General features: G+C 42.9%; 2 protein-coding genes across 3 annotated transcripts in view; one reads left to right on the plus strand and one right to left on the minus strand.

Moving 5' to 3' along the window:
• LOC111955746 (ATP-binding cassette sub-family F member 1-like) overlaps nt 1-13,003 on the minus strand; it is a 35,501-nt gene extending 22,498 nt beyond the window's left edge. Inside the window, 6 exon segments of the mRNA XM_023976057.2 lie at nt 5,083-5,163; nt 5,416-5,447; nt 5,579-5,699; nt 11,661-11,738; nt 11,853-11,899; nt 12,758-13,003. Of these exon segments, the coding sequence (XP_023831825.1) occupies nt 5,083-5,163; nt 5,416-5,447; nt 5,579-5,699; nt 11,661-11,738; nt 11,853-11,899; nt 12,758-12,830 (432 nt within the window). The 5' untranslated portion in view covers nt 12,831-13,003.
• A 427-nt stretch (nt 13,004-13,430) lies between these two features.
• LOC111956133 (uncharacterized) lies at nt 13,431-18,468 on the plus strand. 2 transcript variants are annotated; one of them, XM_023976581.1, is made up of 7 exons: nt 13,431-13,637; nt 14,625-14,831; nt 14,953-15,687; nt 15,792-15,880; nt 16,019-16,219; nt 16,387-16,456; nt 16,591-18,468. In XM_023976581.1, the coding sequence occupies exons 2-7, from the start codon at nt 14,733-14,735 to the stop codon at nt 16,732-16,734; spliced, it is 1,338 nt and encodes a 445-aa protein (XP_023832349.1). In that variant the 5' UTR covers nt 13,431-13,637; nt 14,625-14,732; the 3' UTR covers nt 16,735-18,468. The 2 variants fall into 2 exon arrangements, with proteins under 2 accessions (XP_023832349.1, XP_023832350.1); XM_023976582.2 differs by having other exon boundaries at nt 13,433-13,541.
• Nucleotides 18,469-18,612: the final 144 nt, after the last annotated feature.

Here is an 18,612-nt window from a genome sequence, read left to right on the forward strand (position 1 = left end):
TCTGCGAGCAGGCCTTTCTAATCGACCTGGCCGGGTATCCTAGAAGGATATTGACCTCATCCCGTCAGTCGAGGATGCCTGGTGGTTCTTTAAAAGTAATTTGCTCACCATCTTAAATAAGCATGCTCCTTTCAAAAAATGTAGAACTAAGAACATATATCGGTAGGATGGTCAGTTTTACAAGGGTATGTTTGGCAGCATGAGTGAAGGATGCTTTGTTGCGAAATAGGAAGCCAATTCTAGATTTAACTTTGGATTGGAGATGTTTGATGTGAGTCTGGAAGGAGAGTTTACAGTCTAACCAGACACCTAGATATTTGTAGTTGTCCACATATTCTAAGTCAGAACCGTCCAGAGTAGTGATATTGGACGGGCGGGCAGGTGCAGGCAGCGATCGGTTGAAGAGCATGCATTTAGTTTTACTTGTATTTAAGAGCAATTGGAGGCCACGGAAGGAGAGTTGTATGGCATTGAAGCTCGTCTGGAGGGTTGTTAACACAGTGCCCAAAGGAGGGCCAGAAGTATACAGAATGGTGACATCTGCGTAGAGGTGGATCAGAGAATCACCAGCAGCAAGAGCGACATCATTGATGTATACAGAGAAGAGAGTCGGTCCAAGAATTGAACCCTGTGGCATCCCCATAGAGACACAGGCCCTCCGATTTGACACACTGAACTCTATCAGAGAAGTAGTTGGTGAACCAGGCGAGGCAATCATTTGAGAAACCAAGGCTATCGAGTCTGCCGATGAGGATGTGGTGATTGACAGAGTCGAAAGCCTTGGCCAGATCAATGAATACGGCTACACAGTATTGTTTCTTATCGATGGCGGTTAGGATATCGTTTAGGACCTATGACTGGAGACATTAGCAGAATCTTTTTTTATGCAAATGACAGGGTAGCCTACTCTGCTGACACTGACAAACAGATCAATAAAAACAATGTTGTCCATATAATAGGCCTATGAGAAGGGGAGACAAATACAATATGAGGTCCATCTAAACTGGAGAAGGAAACTGTCCCCCACTCCCCCAAAAAAGTAACACTGACCCAACAATGATAAATGGTGAATATGCGCAATCACCAAGGATGTTGCCGATGCTCTCCGCTGGTGCCAATAAGATAGGCTATACTGTTGTTCGCTCAATTAAGTTGAGAATTTTGATAACTAAAAAAAGACATTAGTATTTTACTTGTCTTCACTTTACAGCAATAACAATTTGCTTCCCAAACTATATTTCCCTGCGATATTATTTTGAAATATTGCGATATGCCTGGCCCCTCTACATTTCAGACAGTCGCAACTCAACAATCTGCCCAAATTGTGTGCGTTGCCTTTCCTTCCGACTGAAGGCAATGCGATTTAAAACAATCCACTTTCTTTTTAAAGAAGCTAATGATCCACTGTGGCCAAATCATGCTTTAGTAGCCTATGTATTTTGTTTCTGTAGAGACATGAGTAGGCTAATTAGGCTATATAATTTTGGCAATTTAATTCAATTTACTTTGGGAATAACTTCCCCTAGCCTTATGGACGCGCTGCCTATGCTTACATATTAAAAACTTAACCGTTTTTTTTTGTGGGGCATTCTAAATCAAAAATGATTCCACCCATAGGCTACACGAAAAGACCAGATTCAATTAAGAATAGTCTGATGGGTGAGTATATTATCAAATGCTTGTCAAATTGTGAATGAGAGACTGATGAAGTGTGTGCAGCCTGCGCAAGAAACAGTGCAGAGCTCATGCCTTTCATGTAACTTTTTCAAATCATCATTAGAGTCGCATCATGCAGCCTGTATTAAAAATCAAAGCAAAAAGCCCAACGTTTGTATCACAACTAAAGTTGCATAAATAACCCTAAATTAAGCATATAGGAGGACCTGTTTCTTCTGCTCAACACAGAAAAGTCGCATGTGCGCACTCTCTCGGAAATCGTTAGCTGAATAAAATAGAAAGGATATTTTCTCCTACGTACAATTGTATTCTTCATACTATAAAATAATGCCACAGAATTCTAAGCAAATCTTGCCTGCTAAATGAACTAGTGTAGCCCACAGCCATATGGTATGGCTAGATTAGGGCCTAACATAAGGACAACTCAGAGTATGCTCTTCTGAAATAGGCTACATTTTCTTCATATCATGTTTCTTTAGACCCGTCTAAAATAAACAAATTGATTTATTGTGATGGTGTAGGCTATAGTAAATGGATTTATTAGACTTTTTAAAATGTAGATGTTCCAACGGTCGGCATCAGTAGCTTGTAGGCTATGTGTGGACGACAGAAGATGCTAAACATGTTTATGTTAATTAACAGTCAATTACCATGAGACTGGCAGTTATTTGCATGACAATCACCAGCTGAGAAAATTTCATGACCGCAACAGCCCTATGTAGGAATAACGAAGAATATGGATGTAAAAGCCTATTCCCTCTCAGGAAACTAAAAAGATTTGGCATGGGTCCTGAGATCCTCAAAAGGTTCTACAGCTGCAACATTGAGAGCATCCTGACCGGTTGCATCACTGCCTGGTACGGCAATTCCTCGGCCTCCGACCGCAAGGCACTACAGAGGGTAGTGCGTACGGCCCAGTACATAACTGGGGCTAAGCTGCCTGCCATCCAGGACCTCTACACCAGGCGGTCAGAGGAAGGCCCTAAAAATTGCCAAAGACCCCAGCCACCCCAGTCATAGACTGTTCTCTCTACTACCGCATGGCATGCGGTACCGGAGTGCCAAGTCTAGGACAAAAAGGCTTCTCAATAGTTTTTACCCCCAAGCCATTAGACTCCTGAACAGGTAATCAAATGACTACCCGGACTATTTGCATTCTGTGCCCCCCCCAACCCCTCTTTTACGCTGCTGCTCCTCTCGGTTTATCATATATGCATAGTCACTTTAACTATACATTCATGTACAGTTGTGGCTAAAAGTTTTGAGAATTACACAAATATTAATTTCCACAAAGTTTGCTGATTCAGTGTTTAGATATTTTTGTCCGATGTTACTATGGAATACTGAAGTATAATTACAAGCATTTCATACCTGTCAAAGGCTTTAATTGACAATTACTTGAAGTTGATGCAAAGAGCCAATATTTGCAGTGTTGACCATTCTTTTTCAAGACCTCTGCAATCCGCCCTGGCATGCTGTCAATTAACTTCTGGGCCACATCCTGACTGATGGCAGCCCATTCTTGCATAATCAATGCTTGGAGTTTGTCAGAATTTGTGGGGTTTTGTATGTCCACCCGCCACTTGATGATTGACCACAAGTTCTCAATGGGATTAAGGTCTGGGGAGTTTCCTGGCCATGGACCCAAAATATCGATGTTTTGTTCCCCGAGCCACTTAGTTATCACTTTTTCCTTCTGGCAAGGTGCTCCATCATGCTGGAAAATGCATTGTTCGTAACCAAACTGTTCCTGGATGGTTGGGAGAAGTTGCTCTCGGAGGATGTGTTAGTACCATTCTTCATTCATGGCTGTGTTCTTAGGCAAAATTGTGAGTGGGCCCACTCCTTTGGCTGAGAAGCAATGCCACACATGAATGGTCTCAGGATGCTAAACTGTTGGCATGACACAGGACTGATGGTAGCGCTCACCTTGTCTTCTCCGGACAAGCTTTTTTCCGGATGCCCCAAACAATCGGAAAGGGGATTCATCAGAGAAAATTACTTTACCCCAGTCCTCAGCAGTCCAATCCCTGTACCGTTTGCAGATTATCAGTCTGTCCCTGATGTTTTTCCTGGAGAGAAGTGGCTTCTTTGATGCTCTTCGTTACACCAGGCCATCCTCCAAAAGTCTTCGCCTCACTGTGCGTGCAGATGCACTCACCTGCTGCCTGCTGCCATTCCTGAGCAAGCTCTGTACTGGTGGTGCCCTGATCCCGCAGCTGAATCAACTTTAGGAGATGGTCCTGGCGCTTGCTGGACTTTCTTTGGCGACCTGAAGCCTTCTTCACAACAATTGAACCGCTCTCCTTCAAGTTCTTGATGATCCGATAAATGATTTAGGTGCAATCTTACTGGCAGCAATATCCTTGCCTGTGAAGCCTTTTTTGTGCAAAGCAATGATGACGGCACGAATTTCCTTGCAGGTAACCATGATTGACAGAGGAAGAACAATGATTCCAAGCACCACCCTCCTTTTGAAGCTTCCAGTCTGTTATTCGAACTCAATCAGCATGACAGAGTGATCTCCAGCCTGGTCCTCGTCAATACTCACACCTGTGTTAACGAGAGAATCACTGACATGATGTCAGCTGGTCCTTTTGTGGCAGGGCTGAAATGCAGTGGAAATGTTTTTTGGGGGATTCAGTTCATTTGCATGGCAAAGAGGGACTTTGCAATTAATTGCAATTCATCTGATCACTCTTCATAACATTCTGGAGTATATGCAAATTGCCATCATACAAACTGAGGCAGCAGACTTTCTGAAAATTAATATTTGTATCATTCTCAAAACTTTTGGCCACGACTGTACATACTACCTCAATTGGCCCGACCAACCAGTGCTCCCGCACATTGGCTAACCGGGCTATCTGCATTGTGTCCCGCCATCCACCAACCCCTCTTTTACGCTACTCTCTGTTCATCATATATGCAGTCACTTTAACCATATCTACATGTACATACTACCTCAATCAGCCTGACTAACCGGTGTCTGTGTATAGCCTCGCTACTGTTATTTTCAACTGTCTTTTTACTGTTGTTTTATTTCTTTACTTACCTATTGTTCACCTAATACCTTTCTTGCACTATTGGTTAGAGCCTGTAAGTAAACATTTCACTCTAAGGTCTACCTACACCCGTTGTATTCAGCGCACGTGACAAATAAACTTTGATTTGAACATGTGTAGCTATTATTGTGAGTCTGTGATGAAATCCAAAAGACAGTAGAAAAGGAACAGGAAGGAACAGTACGAGGAGGGGTGGGATGGAATGGGGTGGATGAATTAGTAAACAGCAACACAAACACTTTCTTAAGGCTCCCTGGAACTCTAAAACACGAGGTTAGTATCAATAGAATCCACATTCAGATTTAGAACACGACACACAAACATAACAGACCCCACGCACCTTATTCACCAGTCTCTCATCATCACCACCATCATCATCATCACTGTCTCCCTGACTGAGAGCTGCAAAGATGTTCCCACCCTGAGACAACAAATACAATTTAAAAGTGGATTATAGTGTATTCTACCCCCAAAATGTAATAGAACGGAGTGATCAAGACTGTAAAGACTGGCAATATAGTGATCAAGACTGTAAAGACTGGCGATATAGTGATCAAGACTGTAAAGACTGGCGATATAGTGATCAAGACTGTAAAGACTGGCGATATAGTGATCAAGACTGTAAAGACTGGCGATATAGTGATCAAGACCGATGCATGCACAACATGCTCACCTTATTTCCCTTGCCTTTTCCAGGGGCCACAACTGGGATGAGAAAGAGAGCGAGCAAGAGAGAGAGTGAGCAAAGTTGATGAAAGGCTAGCTAGGCCATCAACACTGAGCATTTCCAGCTTGAAATGTAGACATTTGTTTGACAGAGTAAGCAGTCAACTTACATTCCTCTTCCTCGTCCTCGCTGGCTTGCACTGACAGCTTCTTCAGTTTCTCCATCATATCCTCGTCATCATCATCGTCTCCCTCCCCACTTCTACCTTTCCGCCGGTCTTTCTTTTTCTTCTGAGACCGATAGCAAAATAGATTAGACAGGCATTATGGTTCACATGACTACTAGGGCTAGGTATTAGCAGGGAGGGACCACACGATACATATCACAATTATATATACACATATCACAATTATATATATATATATATATATATATATATCTCACATATACATACATAAACACACACAAACGAAAAAGTATGTGAACCCTTTGGAATTACCTGGATTTCTGCATAAATTGGTCATCACATTTGATCTGATCTTCATCTTAAGTCACAACAATTGACAAACAGTGTGCTTACATTAATAACACACAAATAATTTGATTTCTTGTCTATATTAAATACATAATTTAAACATTCACAGTGTAGGTTGGGAAAAGTATGTGAACCCCTAGGCTAATGACTTCAAAAGCTAATTGGAGTCAGGAGTCAGCTAACCTGGACTACAACCAATAAGACGAGATTGGAGATGTTGGTTAGAGCTGCCTTGCCCTATATAAAAATAAAAAAATAAAATTGAGTTTGCTATTCACAAGAAGCATTGCCTGATGTGAACAGTGCCTCGAACAAAAGAGATCTCAGAAGACCTAAGTTTAATAGTTGTTGACTTGCATAAAGCTGGAAAGGGTTACAAAAGTATCTCTAAAAGCCTTGATGTTCATCAGTCCACGGTAAGACCAATTGTCTATAAATGGAAAAAGTTCAGCACTGTTGCTACTCTCCCTAGGAATGGCCATCCTGCAAAGATGACTGCAAGAGCACAGCGCAGAACACTCAATGAAGTTAAGAAGAATCCTAGTGTGTCTGCTGAAGACTTGCAGAAATATCTGGAACATGCTAACATCTCTGTTGACGAGTCTACGATACGTAAAACACTAAACAAGCATGGGGTTCATGGGAGGACACCACGAAAAAAGCCACTGCTGTTAAAAAAAAACCTTGCTGCACGTCTGAAGTTTGCAAAAGTACACCTGGATGTTCCACAGCACTACTGGCAAAATATTCTGTGGACAGATTAAACTAAAGTTGAGTTGTTTGGAAGGAACACACAACACTATCTGTGGAGAAAAAAAAGGCACAGCACACCAACATCTAAAACTCCTCCCAACTGTAAAGTATGGTGGATGGAGCATCATGGTTTGGGGCTGCTTTGCTGCCTTAGCAAGCTGTCCAAGTTTATCAAAACATTTTGCAGGAGAATGTAATGCTATCTGTCCGCCAATTGAAGCTCAACAGAAGTTGGGTGATGCAACAGGACAACAACCCAAAACACAGAAGTAAATCAGCAACAGAATGGCTTCAACAGAAGAAAATACACCTTCTGAAGTGGCCATTCAGAGTCCTGACCTCAACCCGATTGAGATGCTGCGGCATGACCTCAAGAGAGCAGTTCACACACACACCATACATCCCAAGAATATTGCTTAACTGAAACAGTTTTGTAAAGAGGAATGGTCCAAAATTCCTCCTGACTGTTGTGCAGGTCTGATCCGCAACTACAGAAAACGTTTGGTTGAGGTTATTGCTGCAAAAGAAGGGTCAAACAGTTATTAAATCCAAGGGATCACATACTTTTCCCACCCTGTACTGTGAATGTTTACACAGTGTGTTCAATAAAGACATGAAACATATAATTTGTGTGTTATTAGTTTAAGCAGACTGTGTTTGTCCATTGTTGTGACCTAGATGAAGATCTCATTTTATTACCAATTTATGCAGATGTGCAGGTATTTCCAAAGGGTTCACATACATTTTCTTGCCACTGTATATATACACACACACACACACACACATATACACACACAGCACATTCAGCAAGTATTCAGACCCCTTTACTTTTTCCACTTTGTGACGTTACAGCCTTATTCTGAAATGGATTAAATAAAAGTTCCCCCTCAATCTACACACAATACCCCATAATGACCAAGCAAAAACAGGTATTTAGAAATGTTTGCAAATTTATAAAAATTTATAAAAATTTAACTTATTTACATAAGTGTTCAGACCCTTTGCTACGAGACTTGAAATTGAGCTCAAGTTTCTACAACTTGATTGGCATCCACCTATAGTAAATTAAATTGATTGGACATGATTTGGAAAGGCACACACCTGTCTATATAAAGGTCCCACAGTTGACAGTGCATGTCAGAGCAAAAACCAAGGCATGGGGTGGAAGGAATTGTCCATTGAGCTCCGAGACAGGATTGTGTCGAGGCACAGATCTGGGGAAGGGTACCAAAAAAAATGTCTGCAGCATTGAAGGTCCCCAAGAACACAGTGGCTTCCATCATTCTTAAATGGAAGAAGTTTGGAACCACCAAGACTCTTCCTAGAGCTGGCCGCCCGGCCAAACTGTGCAATCGGGGGAGAACGGCCTTGATCAGGGAGGTGACCAAGAACCCGATGGTCACTCTTGACAGAGCACCAGAATTCCTCTGTGGAGTTGGGCGAAAATTCCAGAAGGACAACCATCTCTCTGCAGCACTCCACCAATCAGGGCTTTATGGTAGAGTGGCCAGCCCCTCAGTAAAAGGCACGACAGCCACATGACAGCACAAAGTACAGAGATCCTTGATGAAAACCTGCTCCGGGGCCTCCCAAATGGCGCAGTGGTCTAAGACACTGCATCGCAGTGCTAGCTGTGCCACTAGAGATTCTGGGTTTGAGTCGAGGCTGTCGCAGCCGGCCACGACCGGGAGACCCATGGGGTGGCGCACAATTGGCCCAGTGTCATCCGGGTTAGGGGAGGGTTTGGCCGGCAGGGATGTTCTTGTCCCATCGCGCACTAGCGACTTCTGTGGCGGGCCGGGCGCAGTGCATGCTTACACGATCACCAGGTGTAGGGTGTTTCCTCCGACACATTTGTGCGGCTGGCTTCCGGGTGAAGCGTCATTGTGTTAAGAAGCAGTGCGGCTTGGATGGGTTGTGTTTCGAAGGACACACGGTTCTCGACATTCGCCTCTTCTGAGTCCGTGTGAGAGTTGCAGCAATGGGACAAGACTAACTACCAAAACCATACCACGGGAAAAATATTTTTTTTTAAATAAAGAATTTACAAAAAAAGAACCTGCTCCATAGTGCTCAGGACCTCAGACTGGGGTGAAGGTTCACCTTTCAAAAGCACAACAACCCTAAGCACACAGCCAAGACAATGCAGGAGTGGCTTTGGGACAAGTCTCTGAATGTCCTTGAGTGGCCCAGCCAGGGACCGGACTTGAATCCGATCGAACATCTCTGGAGAGACCTGAAAATAGCTGTGCAGCGACGCTCCCCTTCCAACCTGACAGAGCTTGAGAGGATCTGCAGAGAAGATTGGGAAAACTCTCCAAACACAAGTGTGCCAAGCTTGTAGCGTCATACCCAAGAAGACTCGAGGCTGTAATCACTGCCAAAGGTGCTTCAACAAAGTACTGAGTAAACAGTCTGAATACTTATTTAAATTATATATTTAAGTTTATTTTTAATCAATTTGTAAAAATGTCTAAACCTGTTCTTGCTTTGTCATTATGGGGTATTGTGGGTAGATTGATGGGCACACACATCCCTGGGTCACTCCTCTTTTCAGTTTGCTGCAACCAACCTGAGCTGCAACCAACCCTCAAACTGGACAGTTTTATCTCAATCTCTTCATTCAAACACTCAATCATGGACACCCTTACTGACAGTTGTGGCTGCTTTGTATGATGTACACTGCTCAAATAAATGAAGGGAACACTTAAACAACACAATGTAACTCCAAGTCAATCACACTTCTGTGAAATCAAACTGTCCACTTAGGAAGCAACACTGATTGACAATAAATGTCACATGCTGTTGTGCAAATGGAATAGACAACAGGTGGAAATTATAGGCAATTAGCAAGACACCTCCAATAAAGGAGTGGTTCTGCAGGTGGTGACCACAGACCACTTCTCAGTTCCTATGCTTCCTGGCTGATGTATTGGTCACTTTTGAATGCTGGCGGTGCTTTCACTCTAGTGGTAGCATGAGACGGAGTCTACAACCCACACAAGTGGCTCAGGTAGGGTGCAGCTCATCCAGGATGGCACATCAATGCGAGCTGTGGCAAGAAGGTTTGCTGTGTCTGTCAGCGTAGTGTCCAGAGCATGGAGGCGCTACCGGAGACAGGCAGTACACCAGGAGACGTGGAGGAGGCCGTAGGAGGGCAACAACCCAGCAGCAGGACGCTACCTCCGCCTTTGTGCAAGGAGGAGAAGGAGGAGACTGCCAGAGCCTGCAAAATGACCTCCAGCAGGCCACAAATGTGCATGTGTCTGCTCAACGGTCAGAAACAGACTCCATGAGGGTGGTATGAGGGCCCGACGTCCACAGGTGGGGGTTGTGCTTACAGCCCAACACCGTGCAGGACGTTTGGCATTTGCCAGAGAACACCAAGATTGGCAAATTCGCCACTGGCGCCCTGTGCTCTTCACGATGAAACAGGTTCACACTGAGCACTGTGAACGACGTGACAGAGTCTGGAGACGGTGGAGAACGTTCTGCTGCCTGCAACATCCTCCAGCATGACCGGTTTAGCGGTGGGTCAGTCATGGTGTGGGGTGGCATTTCTTTGGGGGGCGACAGCCCTCCATGTGCTCGCCAGAGGTAGCCTGACTGCCATTAGGTACCGAGATGAGATCCTCAGACCCTTGTGAGACCATATGCTGGTGCGGTTGGCCTGGGTCCTCCTAATGCAAGACAATGCTAGACTCATGTGGCTGGAGTGTGTCAGCAGTTCCTGCAAGAGGAAGGAATTGATGCTATGGACTGGCCGCCCGTTCCCCGACCTGAATCCAATTGAGCACATCTGGGACATCATGTCTCGCTCCATCCACCAACGCCACGTTGCACCACAAACTGTCCAGGAGTTGGCGATGCTTTTGTCCAGGTCTGGAGAGATCCCTCAGGAGACCATCCGCCACCTCATCAGGAGCATGCCCAGGCGTTGTAGGGAGGTCATACAGGCACGTGGAGGCACACACTACTGAGCCTCATTTGGACTTGTTTTAAGGACATTACATCAAAGTTGGATCAGCCTGTAGTGTGGTTTTCCCACTTTAATTTTGAGTGTGACTCCAAATCCAGACCTCCATGGGTTGATAAATTTGATTTCCATTGATAATTTTTGTYTGATTTTGTTGTCAGCACATTCAACTATGTAAAGAAAAAAGTATTTAATAAGAATATTTCATTCATTTAGATCTAGGATGTGTTATTTTAGTGTTCCCTTTATTTTTTTGAGCAGTGTATTTTTGTCTCTACCTTCTTGACCTTTGTGCTGTTGACTTTGCCCAATAATGTTTGTACCATGTTTTGTGCTGCTACCATGTTGTTGTCATGTTGTGTTGCTACCATGCTGTGTTGTCATGTGTTGCTGTCTTGTTATGTTGTTGTCTTAGGTCTCTCTTTAGGTAGTGTCTCTCTTGTTGTGATGTGTGTTTTGTCCTATATTTATATTGTATTTATTTTTAATCCCAGTCCCCACAGGAGGCATTTTGCCTTTTGGTAGGCCGTCATTGTAAATAAGAATTTGTTCTTAACTGACTTGCCTAGTTAAATAAAGGTTAAATAAATAGAATAGGGGGGAACACTTTAATCAACTTTAGAATAAGGCTGTAATGTAACAAAATGTGGAAAAAAGTCAAGGGGTCTGAATACTTCCCGAATGCACTGTATATATATCATGGTTCTCTATGCATTGTAGATTTGACACTGCAAGCTAGCTACCACTCTGGCTAGTAGTGGCTACATATAACCAACCTCCCCAAACGCTTCAAGCTCATCTACTGTCTTTCAAGAGAGCAAATTGGGTGGGAAGGAGGCAACAACAAAAAAAATTATGCAAAAGGTAGATTTATTCATGTCAATATATCCCCGGACATTGTGTTATTGATACAGTATTGCAGAAAGTATTAATCCACCTTAAAATAGCCTATATGATATCTCTGTAGTAGTTAAGGAATAGAATTACCTGCTTTCCTTGAGTCTCTTTCAGCACAGGTTCATCCTCCTTCTCAGTTTTGTTATCTGTGGCCAGCTCATCAAAGAACTGTGTGAGAACAATGTTAACACATTTTATTAAAATGTTCACATTGCCGATTACATTTTCTTTCTCGCCACATTCAACTAACTCAAAATATCCACTTGAGGTATAACTACTCACACTCTTCTTCCCCTTCTTATCCTTCTTTCCTTTCTTTACTGATTTTTCTGAAAAGAGGGGAGATAAATTGGAGGTACAAAGATGAGCAAGTTGGTCATCAACATATGGATCCACTGAATGACAAAAGAGAGCGGCCAAATGAGCCAGAGGGGAGGCAACGCCTTTTACAAGGGGAGCGTAGGGGTGGCACATTTTCAGAATGACTTTTGGCAACACAGCAGTTCTTCAAACAATGCATACTAGCTATGACCTAACTATCTAGCCTTCATGACTTGAATGATAAATTAAATACTAGCTACTACCCCGAGTTTATTAACGTTACTCTTCCTCAAACGACCCGTCACCATTTTAAATGTCGAGCTGTCAAGTAGAGAGAACAAGGAATAATTTGTCTGACACAATTACATGGCATGTTGTGTTGCTACCATGCTGTGTTGTCATGTGTTGCTGCCATGCTACGTTGTCGGCATAGGTCTCTCTTTATGTAGTGTTGTCTCTCTTGTCGTGATGTGTTTTGTCCTATATTTTTATTTAATATGTTTTTATTTTTAATCCCAGCCCGCAGGTCTTTTGCCTTTTGGTAGGCCGTCATTGTAAATAAGACTTTGTTCTTAACTGACTTGCCTAGTTAAAAAATATGGCACTGCATCATTTTCACAGCATTGATAGCAAGCTGTTAACGAACGTAGCTTCCAACTAGCTAGTGAACCATCACTAATGTCACACTATGTTGTCAAAATACACCATATCGCATGACAGCCAGGACAGTTACTTGTTAATCAAAGATCACTGACTGAGGCACATTAGCTAGCTAACAACGTTTTATCTTAGCTAACAGTCTATTGTAACGGCTGGAAAAGACTCAGTTGTAACCATTAGCTTAGTTGCTGGCAGCAATTAGATACCTGCCACCGCTGATGGTGCTACTGCTCTCTCTTCTCCTTCCCATTCTGCGTCTTCTTTCGCTTTCTTGGGCATTTTTTGCTATTTATTTATACGGATATTAACAGAAAACCAACGATTTTGTCTTAAAAAAAAAAACTTGAAACCGGTGGTAAGAGTGGCTGTCAGAGAAGAACAAGTGTTTTATCACAACACATGCGGCTTGAGACTTTTCCATTCGAAGACGTAACGACAGCACCACTGAGTTTCAGTCTCCGGTTGACGTGTGAATAATGAGTAAAGCAATATTTCACAGCGCCACTGGTAGGTTTGTCCAAGAATTGTAGTCGCTAGCGAGCAAAAAAGCTTTTAATAGTGAAATAATATGTTTTTGCATGCATAGGATAGGTCTTACAGAATTATATATTTTCTCACTATATGGCTTGAAAGTTTCATTAAAAAGGTAGTCAAGAAAAATAACTACAAAACAAATGTACAGCAGATTTCGATGTATTACTATATACAAAATATACAAATATAAAATATACAAAATATTGCCTATAATTTTATAACATTTATTGATAACGATTGATATCGATTTATTCATTCTGCATCTAATGAAATGCATTTTTTCCACCAATCAGCGCTACGCAGGTGTATGACGTGTGGGTGTTTTTTTCTTCTAGAAACGTTCCTACGCTTGCGTGAGGCGTGTAGCTGCTGCTGGACAAGGACATTGGGAGATGGAATGACATTTGTGTAACGCTTGATAACTTCCCATTTCGAAACATTACGTGGGATATCAAAGTAAAACCCCTGACTTTGAGGATTATTGTCTTACTATCTGGTCATTGCTAAACTGACTAATCGCAGTTTCGATCCAATTCGCTTCTGACACAGCAGGTATGCATGTTACTGTTAGATAGCTAACGTTAGCTAACACAATATGCTAATCACGGGAGTGTGTTAACCATGGTGATCTAACTACTCGCATATCAACTAACTAGGTAGCGAGCTAACGTTAGCTTGCGTTTTTTAACTAAATTGAGTGGTCCCTATATTCATAAATCAATTCATGTATTTCCATACATATCAACTTCAAAGTTGAAGCATGATTCATTTTGTTTCTGGTCGTGCCTACAAGATTGTCACTCAAACCAACCAATCCCACTGGGTTACCAACAGTTGTAAATCAGCTCGAGCTCATGTTATTAAAGTCTCAAATGGGAAATGGTACGTCATAGTATTGTATATAATTGAAACTACGAGAAGGAACTGTGCTTGGTGTATTCTGGCTCTGTAATCATTAGTGAATATCGGTTGTTGTAACCTTAGGACAAGAAATCAACAAATGTTGACACGGTTAACAGTACACTGCAGAGACTGCTTACGGTATATGTATCAAGGTCACGGTTCTAAAGTTGTAGAAGAAACAAAACGATATTCGCTCCTAGTTATAGGTGGTTGTCGAGTTAAAATGTAGCAAATTACAGTGCCTTATTGGAAGGGCAAGACGTCTGAGTAGCAATTATGATCTTGTGGTTTGCTGTTTACGCCACTCACTGTCATATGCTACTGGCATAGCTTTTTCGCGCTCCAAAAGAGTTTAAGTAGGGTCAAAGTACTCACAAGACAGTGTTTGTTGTGTTGTTTTCTTCATTCAGTTAAAAGTTGAATATTAGGTGTTCTAAAACTTCTGACCAGTAGTGTAGGTCATATAGGTCTTGATTTACAGCCTAGCATCCTACACATGAACTCACAACTGTTCCTTGAGTAGCCTACACATGCACGCACCAGGCCATATGATCATATGAACATATCATTGAGATGATGGTCTAAAAATGACTGTTCACCCTCAATGGCCCACCCTAACCCCTTCTCTTCATCTAGATTTTTTATTTGGGATCGAGAGGGGACCAAAAAGCGCTGGTCCTTCCTTGGGGTTGCTGTGGAATAATGCCCCTGGTGATTGGAGTTACACATACCCCCTGTTTGTGAATGGCTGCTTGTAGAGGGGGCGTCGCCTTGTGGGTGGGGTGTGTGAGGAGCCATGGCAACAGGCAACCAGTCAAGCAACAGTGCTGGAGTCTTGCTCAGGTATTGTCTTGACAGACAGGTCTACATTCATTAAATATTTAAATAAGAGCAAGGCTGGATCCAGATCTGGGACCAGGCTATATAAGAGCACCTTATGGAAAATCTTTACTTGAATTTGCAGGCGATGGATGTGCAGTGGAGTGGACAGATCCGGTCGCTCAGCAGCACATCATGGGCCCTGGTTCCCCCCAACAGTCTGAGGTACCAGAACATCAAGCATCTGGCCCTGTCACACCCCTTCCACCATGCCAGCCAGGGACAACCCCACAGCCAGAGGCCCCCGGACCTGGACGAGGACTGGGAAGAGACAGTCAGCCTGTGTGTGCTGGTGCAGCCTGGCCCTGGGGAGTGTGATGGCCAGCACACCCTGGTGGAGGTGCCTCTATTTGGGCAGATTAAACTAGGTGAACTCCTGGCTCCGGGAGGACTCAGTAGGCCCGTGGAGTTCCTCTTCCCCTTGACCACGGTGGACGGGAGCCGAGAGGATGACATCAGTGTTGGGACGACTAAGGTTCAGACTGAAGGTTCCAAGACGATGATGAACGAGGGAGAGACGGAAACAGAAAAGAGGGAGAGAGGATCATTTCGGAGCCTGTTTGAGACAGAAAGATGTCCAGCTCCATTTATGTATGGATCTAGGTTCTACTGCTTCCACTGTCCTGGGATGGAGCCATTGCCTGGTTATGGGAACAAATCGAGCCATATGATTGGACTAGAGAAGGAGTTGTCAATGTTGCTCCACACCTCTCTGTATAGTAGTTATGCAGAGAGAAAGACAGTAGAGGGGGGTCACAGCGACAGAGAGAGGGAGGACGAGGAGAAACTGGCATTGATGTATGAAAAGCTGAGGATTGAGGTAAGAGAGGAGAAGAGGGGTTTGTTAGGGGATGGCTGTTTGATGGCATACACTGCTATTTAGTTATTAGTATTGATGATCATTTGTTTGATTTTCATTTTCAGCTTCCTAGTTTCTTTATGAAGAGTCATGACTACACCATGTACACAAATGATATCGAGTTCGTCAACTGTATTCTAAATGCCAAGACCAGGTAAATGCTACTTTCTGTCTACTTAGCAGTTTCCTTCCCGAACTGAAATGGAATTGACTCGAACCCTGATATTTATACATATGTAACTACACGCATAAACATATATTATAATACAGCTATACTGTGTCTATCCTCTAGGGGCAGAGTTCTGTACCAGCTGAGCCTGTCTCTGTGGAGGCTGCTGTGTCTCTGTTACTATGCTGAGGCCCGGTTAGAGGTACTGAAACTGACCAAGCACCCAGAGGACAGGACCATCAAGGCCAGGTGGAGTGTCAAAGGACTGCCCTTCCTCTCTCTGCTGCTGAGATTCTACCGCAAGGACAAAACTGACCTCTACAGGTACAGAAACCTGACTGGGATCTGTTTAACTTTACACAATGTTCAGACAGAAATGTATTGATTTAATTTGGTATTGTGTGGAACGGATAGTGTTTTTGGTCAATGTTCCTCTTCACTGTTAGTTCTCTATGATCAGTCATACTCTAATAAACACTGTCTTTCAACAGGTCATATGATGCGTTCTCTACCTTCTACCTTGGCAATGATGGACTCATACATTGTCACAAAGTGGAAAAAGTCAGTGGCCATGTGGTTTTCTGTCTCTGAAATAGAAATGCCTACAAATAGCTAAGAAATACCCTCAGGTTCTGTGCCTTGCCTAAACTGATCACCTCAAACTTGCTGAGTATTGTTTTCCCGCCTTCCTCCAGGTGATGAAAGCCCAGCCGCCCATCCTGCCCGGGGTGACCACTCTGTTAGCGGGAGCCCTCGTGTCCCTGGGGGTCCAGGAGCACCGGCCAGCCCTCAACCTCATGCCCCCCCTGCTCTCCTACCTCCGACAAGGCCGAGACTGATAGAGATGGAGGGTCTGGAACGAGCATGTGTGTACCATGAGAGAAGTAACTGGGAGAGGGGGAAACAGGCAATCGGTGTTGTTGAGAAAAAAAGTCCCTATTCACCCATACAATGCCTGCTCTGAAAATAAATATATATATATATATAAATTAAAAATATCCTCCAAAACCATTCTCTCTCTGGACTCACACAGCAATAGAATAGCAGCTACTACTTCAGTTGAAATTGCAATCCAGTTAATATGCAATCCAGGACTTCAGTTCATCCAGTAAGTCGAGTCGATACCTTGAGTCAGTTACTTGTTAACGCACAAACAAACGATTGCACAGCGCTTGTGTGATGTTGAACCACCTTCTGGGCCTATACGCTCACACTACATAGCCTGCTACTCATAAAAGTGTCTGCTAAATGGCATATATTATTGGACAAACCTATTTTCACTGCATTACATGAAGACTGTTAAATGCTTATTTATTTTTTTAAAGCATTGTTTAAAAACAATTGATGCCAGATTAACATTAAAGTTAAATGGATTCATCATTATTGAAATCAATCAGTCATTTTGTGTTTAATGTGCCCTCAGCCTATGGACAGTTGAGTGTGCCTGGGAACACATGTCACTGGTTTCCTTTGAATAGTTTGCACTGGTGAATGTGTTGATGTAACAGTTGGCACACAGCCCAAGGAACCCCGTATTGAGGCAAGGAGTCTTTATATGGAGAGACGAGACCACATTCTATATAGCCAGTTGGCCTGGCTATTATCTATGGCCTCCCACCATGATTCAAAGTAGGCCTTTTTCCTAACAGACCCTATGATCTGTGTACCAGTGGAAAGTCGTTGAATAGGTTGCATGATGTTGTCTGTCCCTGTACAAACTTCACAAAAATACTTTGACATACACTGCAAAATCTCTCATAACTCTTATTTTGAAGAGCATTAAATCTCATGTCCTCATTGAGACGTAACTTTCACAAACAACCCCACCCTACCCTGGTTAAACTGCTATTGTCCTTCCGTGTTGGATGGCTAACTGGCTGTGAGGGACAGGAGAGGCAGCTGCAGACTGCCTGGCCTGCTGTAAGTGTTGGAACTGACCTCAGCTCAACCAGGGTTCATGTCCCTGACACTGAGACTGCAACACAGTTGCATGACATATAGGACTCTGGATTCAAAAAATATGTGAATTTGCCAGTTCGGTACTGACACTTTATTTTCTGATGGAAAAACAAGTGGCACCTGAACAACTCTTGATTGGAATGTCAGTTTAATGGTTATAAGTAGCAAAAAATTTAATTGTAGGATATTGAATGTCTGTACGTGTCATAAGAATGCAACTCAAGCTTCCTCTGTATCATTGTTACACTTTCACTCAACATGTGTTTGAGATTACAATATATGCGTTCTCAAACTAAGTGACAGCATGCCACGTGTTAGATCTAGCACTACCATTAATACTCTAACATTTACTTGAAGGGGGCATACATAACACCTGATGTTGAATAAATTAGTCATGAATGATACTGGAACACTTGTAAAGGTGTTACGACCCCTTTCAAGTAGTGTTATCTGTGACTTCAGAAGAAAAAAATAAATCAGATTGAATTAAATCGTTCTTATCTAGTGCCGTGGTTGCTACTTTAGGATTTAACTCACTTATTTGTAATAACCCACATCTGGTGTGAAACCTGGCTATGTCTATGTGTGAATAAAACAAATCAATGTTGTGTGTACCTACTGCTGTCCTTGACTGAATCCTATATCATCCTGCCAGACATATTCAATCTTAAGCATTTCAGAAAGATCCGAATGGTTAGTCGTTTAAAAAATAAATCCTGTATGTCACTAATTTAGCCCTACACTGCAGAAGTGGTTTG

This window comes from Salvelinus sp. IW2-2015, linkage group LG31 (assembly GCF_002910315.2).
Source record: "Salvelinus sp. IW2-2015 linkage group LG31, ASM291031v2, whole genome shotgun sequence".
Taxonomy (NCBI): Eukaryota; Metazoa; Chordata; class Actinopteri; order Salmoniformes; family Salmonidae; genus Salvelinus; species Salvelinus sp. IW2-2015.